The sequence below is a fragment of the Lolium rigidum genome, chromosome 2 (assembly GCF_022539505.1).
Source record: "Lolium rigidum isolate FL_2022 chromosome 2, APGP_CSIRO_Lrig_0.1, whole genome shotgun sequence".
NCBI classification, from domain to species: domain Eukaryota; kingdom Viridiplantae; phylum Streptophyta; class Magnoliopsida; order Poales; family Poaceae; genus Lolium; species Lolium rigidum.
The window spans coordinates 113,262,376-113,269,118 of NC_061509.1; the positions used below are offsets into that span (position 1 = coordinate 113,262,376).

Here is a 6,743-nt window from a genome sequence, read left to right on the forward strand (position 1 = left end):
CCAGGCAGCGTTCAAACGACAACGCCAAGTTTCGCACAAGGCTGTGCACCTACACCTCCCTTAAACTAGCAGCACAAGCAGGGAACAGTTGCAATGTTTCGCAAAAACTATCTTAAGTCTCCGTCTGGCCAAAAAGTGTCACAAACTTCAGGTTCCAACGCTGCGACTGCGTTCATCTTCAGATAGTTGTTGGCTGCTCAGCAACTGGGTGCCTTCCCTACAGCAAAAATTGTCAGCTACTTTGATCCCCTCTACAACGCTCCCAGGTCTCAGCTCACGCACCTGCCAAAACAGAAAGATCGTAATGCAGTGTCAGTTATTGAATGCAGGCGAACTGCACAGCTGGTGATGCTGTGATTGTATTAAAACTTGTTTGGTTTCAGTTGTATGGGAATGTGTTGTGCCATTGAATCTAAGAAAAACTAACAGGCAAAGTTCCAAATAAATACCTTCAACGAGCTGAACCAGGAGTTTGAGGTCTCTAGACCGTTACACCTGTCACCTGGGTAGGATTTTTACACTGGAATTGGGACCTATATCAACAAGTTGCAAAAGAACACAGGTTAGAAATGAATCATGCCAACAAGAACTATTATACTACTATGCGCAAATAGGGAGTAAAATTGCTAGTCAGCTTGACCAACAATGATAACACCGTACAAAAACAAGCTCGCTAGATCAGTCAACGCATCTAAAGTTGCTGCTACTTAAATAGGAAGTACACCATCTTCATTAAAGGTAGAGACGTCTAACCATGTTAGTACAGTAAACTCCTTACCTTGGGGCTAGATGGTCTCCAATTACTTTTTCTTCCTCCTCACTGAACATGAACCACTTGTCATTGCTTGCTGTTGTATCAAACTCTGGGACAAACATGATATTAGTAGTCACTAACATTATAATAACCGTATTGCACAAGAATTTCAAATATACCTTGGCGCATAATTGCCGTCTTTTCATAATAGCCATCCAACTTCCAGTATGCCTCTCCTTTGTCTTTCCTGACAGGCTTCGCCCTGATTAGACCTCCCAGCTTCTCCTCTAATGTTGACACAATTGACATGACAAAACACATTTAATTCAGTGTCTTAACACATTAGAGAATAAGATAGACAGCGTAGGGGGGCTGTAAGTACACACTCTGGTAAGAGGTGTTATGTTTGAAAACAAAGAGCCTAAAATAAACACTCTGGTAAGAAGTGTTATGTTTAAAAACTAAGAGCCTAACATAAACATTTATTTTAGTAATTGCATGTTCAAAACAATACACGTGGCAACATGCAACTAAAAAACTTAGCACCACATAAGCAAAACTGAAAGAAAATGCCCACATAAATGAAGTGATGACATTGCTGAACACAAATTCAAGAAAAAGCTTTAAAGGCACAGAATGGTAAACAAGTAAAATGCCAAACTTATGGAGAACTAAGAATGTGCGGGAAGCTAAAACAAATATAACATGGAAAGATGTACAAACCATCTACTGCTGCCTCTTTGTCTTCATTTAACTCCTTGATTTGAGCAATGAGACTATTTATTTCTGCTCCTTTTCTCAAGAACATTGATTTGGCCATCTCAGTCTTTAGTTTTTCTTTCAGCTCCTTTTCCTATGGAACCAAAGAAAGTGTTATTTATTACAGCAAAAAAATGTGACTAAACATAAAAGAAAGGGTTGCCCAAGCTCTTACCTTCTCCTTTGCAGCACGGATTTTTTCTTTAGCAGCAATCTTTCTCTCAGTGGCATTTTCATTTTGTTCGATGATCCAGTTCCTCAACTTACTGAGAAAAGTCAAATAAAAATCTTGTTATACAAGTAAAATAGTGAAATGAGCTACTCCAGCAAATATGGCATGTTTGTGTGGAGGTGGGAAGGGGGTACTTACCTAGTAGAAAGGGTCTCATCACACAACAAATTTAATACATGCAGCTTTAAAGAAGGGCTCAAACTCTTGTATTCTAGTTCCCCTTGATCCAAAGAGCCAAGAGGCAATTCCTTTGAGATGAGTGTTGATTCACTAATATAATTGCCAATTTCATCCATCCAAGCATCTCTGTCACTTGAATAATCTGAAGGGCTATGAAGAAAACAATCTCATTTAGCCAATTAATAACCAGAGTTGGGAAAAACACAGAAACATAAATTAGGAGGGTATTTACTTCTCTCCTCTGTCTTCTTGGATGACAGAGAGCAAACTAATGTGAAAGTCAGAAACAACTAAGGAACCCTCTCGATTACGACGACCTCGTCCAGTTATGACTTGTAGAACCTTTTCTGGTTGTCCCTCCCTTATTTGAAGCACCTGTATAAAAATCATCGTCTACATAATTCCGTTTGGAAACAAATGATTTTGTAACAGTAAGTTCACATGCTAAAAGACATGTTAAACTATGAAAACAAAAAGGAGTATTGAAAATTGCTTCAGAAATAAAAGTTGTCCAAAAAACCAAATTTAATACAATATACATCACATTAGAGGTTTGGACCAAGCAAAGATAGCATGAAATGCTTGAAGCAAACAAATACTATGCTATGTAGTTCTTGAATCTATCAGGACAATAGTTATGCCTTTCTATCTCAGCTGCACGGATACGGAGCAGAGAGGCTGTGTCCGTGTCGGATACCGTATCGCTAAATTAACGAATTAAAAATAATTGGTGATAATTCGGATACCTATTCCGATACGGTTTAGACACAGGTCCGATACGGCCCAGCCCAGATGAAAAATCCTAACCTCTTTTTTAACCCTCCCCTTGTCAGTTCCCACCTCCCCCGAGACCCCGACACAGCTGCCTCCTCCCTCTTGTGGCGGCACGCTGGCACCACTAGATCTGCACCCAGCAGCAGGTGGCGACCTAGCTGGCGGAGACCCAACAACTTTTCCGTCTCAGCGCAGGAGCCAAGAAGCTTGACTGGCGGCTGCAGGAAGCAGCCGATGCCAGGCAGCAACCAACAAGCCAGCAGCAAGCTACAAATCCTGACGTTCTACTGTGGAGTCATGTTACTATTTTAGAGAAATCAGGGGTTGTGGGGCAATACCAAATGCCGTTGTATCAATGTATTGGTGTAAACTTATTTCTAATTTAGAAAGCTATTAAAACGTATCCTCGTATCCTCGCATTTTCAGAATGTCATATTTCCGTATCCGTATCGGCCCGATACGGATACATGTTTCCGTATCGGTGCTACGTAGCTTTATATCGATAGAATAAAAACATGAAGGCTATGCTAGAAAAAGTGTTTCTAGTTTCATTATTTAGGTAAGTGAAAAGAGAACCAAGCGGCTTTGTGGCTAGAACTCACGGTGTTGAGCCAGCCCACCCGGGTTCGAGTCGCACCTCAAGCGCGCTTGGACTAAACAGGGTGATATCCGTGGGCTGGAGAGGTCTCATCTATCTAACAACATATAGCTAAGGAAGGGATGCTTCCCCCCTGGTCAACATTTTTTTATTTAGGTAAAAAATATGTGTACACAAATATTTTCAAATGAAAGCAATAAGCCAACAGATATCCACACCATTATCACTCTCCAAAAACTATAGACACACCCATTATGTCTTCCCCTGGATGCCCGTGAGGGCTGCTGGCCAGTGATGGAACTTAATTGGGGACCAGAGCATGAATCGCAATAGTGCCCCTTGTAATATGCATCTTTTTTTCGATAAAGTGTAATATGCCTCTTAGGAGGAACGAAAAACAAGTTTGATCTTTTTCAATTAAATTCCTTTGCGTTTTCTCAAAAACAATCACAATAATGTAGACTTATATGATATATATTCTTTAAAAAAAACTGTCCACACTTACTTTCCTTTTCTGTTTTAAGTCAAGATTAGATCATATATACATAGAACAAACCCATACATCATTTTATAATTGCAGCTTCACTATAGGTTGTACCCATTAAGATGGAACAGTTTTACTTCACATGTAATGCTTTCAAAATAAACCGTGAAACACATCTATCTAGAATGTATTATTGCAGCAATAGAAGTCCATTCATCTACACAAGAATTATGACACTTCTTGCAAGCATACCAGGCATAGATAGAATAATAAAGAATGATTTGCAATATACTCCCTCCGTTCTCTTCTAGTCTACACTCTACAAATTTTAGACCATTTACCAAGTCATTTAATACTTCTACTTTGATATCAAGCAATCCAAGCTACATTAAAATTAATGGCGTCCAATAGAGACAGTAGAATTGCTTCGGTTTCTCTGTTGTTGTTGATTACAAGGCTAAAATGACTAATATGGAACAAAACTTTAGTCTAAGATGTAGACTAAAAGAGAACAGATGGAGTAATAAGTAAAATATTACATACTATAACTTTCTAACTTAGATGCCAATGGTGTATAATTTGGCCTGACAAGTAACAGACCAAACATGAATATGGATTCGGCACATTATTTTGTTTACTTTGGACCATAAACAAATTTCCCCAAAGCCACACTTTGTCCCATGCTATGCCTAGTTTGTCCGACTGCATGAAAACCAAGGTTTGAGATTTTTTAGAAGTTTCAGTTCTATTTTTCTTTTTACAAGACAGAATAAGAACAGTACTGGGATTCTAGACATTTCCAACAATAAAATCCATGAGCACAACAACAATCTTGGGTAAACCAGATTCAGAAGTGAGTTGATGGCTCAATGCAACACAACATGATTCCATACTTCACCTGCTCATATATTTATATGTATACAATTGTTGATGATGCTTGTTCGAGATATATGATGAATTAAATATGTATGACATATGTTATTTTCTGGAGATTGGTCAAACAGACAAACACACATGCAGATCATTACAGATGTGGGCACTAGCATGCACATGCATCCTGATCACCAACATATTTTTGGAAATGTGATAGTCTGCATGAACAAATATAAACTTAGGGATAAGCTCATGATCTTCTCCTAAATAGATGTTAGCATTGACTATCGCACTTCCATTTAGGAGAAGGTCAAGCTGGCAGCTCTACTAAAAGAACAAACATAGAACACAGTGACAATGATACAAAAAGCTGCTGCTATCGCTGGCATTTAGTTCTAACATGGGTAAACAGCACTTACATAACAATGGCCAAGAAAGTAAAAGGTGAAAGACTATCCTTATTACTTGTTTGCCATAAGTACCTCTCCAAATGTGCGGCAGAATTCAAGAAACTGAATTGCAGCGCCAACATCCTCGGCCTCCAGGTCCGTCCCTAGAATGTTAGTGACTGGAGTACCTCTGGGTAGCTCAACTTTGGCCTTGAGAACATCAGTGCTCTCCTTGAGGATTTGAGGATCACCCTTAATGTCAACAAGGACCTTCTCATCGCCAGTCAAGTTATTTGCCCTGCAGCTGCTCTTCTTCAGTTTCTTCTTGACAGGAAGAGATGGAAGTGCATTGAGATCAGTCCCAATATTCTCATCCCCTTCAGCCAACAATTCATCAGTTGCATCATCTGTTGCTCGGGCCCTCTTTGCGTTGCCCTCCTTGTGTTCCTGACAAAGGCGGCAGCAAAACAGATGAACAATACTGAACAATCACGACGATATACGACAGAGAATCACCAAGCAAAACTAGTTCACCTTCTTGGCCTTGGCAGGGAGTGATGAGAGCGCCTGTGCAGCAACCACTATGTCTTCGCCTTTGGCTAGCAAATCATGGACAGAGGTGTGGCCCGATGCCTTGGCAGCATGAGCCAGTATTCCTGTGGGCGTCTCCCCTTTCTTCTTTCTGCCAAACAAAACAAGATAAGAAATTTGCAAGAAATTCTGTAATACTCGAGCATCATCTTTGGTTGGCAAACCTGCAGAAGCTGCAGTTGCAGATGCCCCTGCATTTGGGGCAGGTCCAGGCCTCCTGTTTGGTCATCTCCTCAGCGTTCTCACCGTACCTGAAAATTACATGAAGACAATCCAAAGGAAATTAGATCAGGCCAGGAGGCTCCGCTTGCTCGAGTGAGAAGAAATTGAGAAGGTATTGAGAATAAATTCCTGAACCTGTTGAGCAGGCACTTGTGGCAGAAGTGGATTGGACAGAGCCCCTTCTTCCGCGGCTGCTTGCAAGCCACCGCAAAGTCCGTTGTTTTCTGACGGCACTGCGAGCGGATGACCAAAACAAGAATGAATCAACCAAATCCTCCGTCCCCAGCGGTGGCCCAAAGGGAATCTGCAGATCCAGAACGGAGGAGATGGGCGACAACAGGTGCTCACCTGGTGGCAGGTCTTGCCGTTCTCCGGGTCATAGATCCGGCTGCCGATCAGACGGACTCCGGGGCACGGGTTGCGTTTCTTGGGAGCCGCTTCCTTGATCTCCTGCGGCTGCTCCGGCACGACCACGATCTCCTCACCGGCGGCTCCCTTGTTCGCCACGGCGCCCTTTTTCCCCATGGAGATGGGCTGGAGGAAGGGGAGAAGGGGCAGAGAGAAGTGAGGAAAGCTCAAGAGGCTTGGGTGTCCCTGGTGTTGGATGTGAAAATTTTTGGGAACGGAAGCGTCAGGTCAGATCATAGTAGCAGCGTGAGGAGAGGGCGGGGGATAGGTAGGGTGGCATGCCGCCAGTGAATTGCCCCGAAATTTTGAAATTTCCCCCTCTCGCCACTATTCGAGCGTTTCCCCCCCTCGCCCAATGTTTTCCCTCCCACAGCTCGTCCTCACTTTTCGGGTTTAGTGACGGGCCAAAAGTTGTTGCCTTCGTCTACACACGAGTATGGAAAAATGTACACTTCGCTCATATTTGCAAAACTTCAGCC

General features: G+C 42.0%; 1 protein-coding gene across 1 annotated transcript; it reads right to left on the bottom strand.

Moving 5' to 3' along the window:
- Window positions 1–774: 774 nt before the first annotated feature.
- On the bottom strand, window positions 775–6,381 carry LOC124690042. The gene is made up of 11 exons (XM_047223485.1): window positions 6,205–6,381; window positions 5,992–6,089; window positions 5,799–5,885; window positions 5,587–5,725; window positions 5,137–5,481; window positions 2,158–2,300; window positions 1,884–2,075; window positions 1,689–1,779; window positions 1,478–1,607; window positions 934–1,041; window positions 775–863 (listed from the first exon to the last, which is right to left on the bottom strand). Exons 1-11 carry the CDS (start codon window positions 6,379–6,381, stop codon window positions 775–777), a joined length of 1,599 nt encoding a protein of 532 aa, XP_047079441.1.
- Window positions 6,382–6,743: the final 362 nt, after the last annotated feature.

What these genes read in the sequence shown, in the direction of transcription:
- LOC124690042 (XM_047223485.1), bottom strand. Translation starts at nt 6,381, where the DNA reads ATGGGGAAAAAGGGCGCCGTGGCGAACAAGGGAGCCGCCGGTGAGGAG. An exon ending in ACGGCAAGACCTGCCACCAG is followed by an intron (nt 6,090 to 6,204) that starts GTGAGCACCTGT and finishes ATCCGCTCGCAG; the next exon opens with TGCCGTCAGAAAACAACGGA. An exon ending in TCTGCCGCACATTTGGAGAG is followed by an intron (nt 2,301 to 5,136) that starts GTACTTATGGCA and finishes ATTTTTATACAG; the next exon opens with GTGCTTCAAATAAGGGAGGG.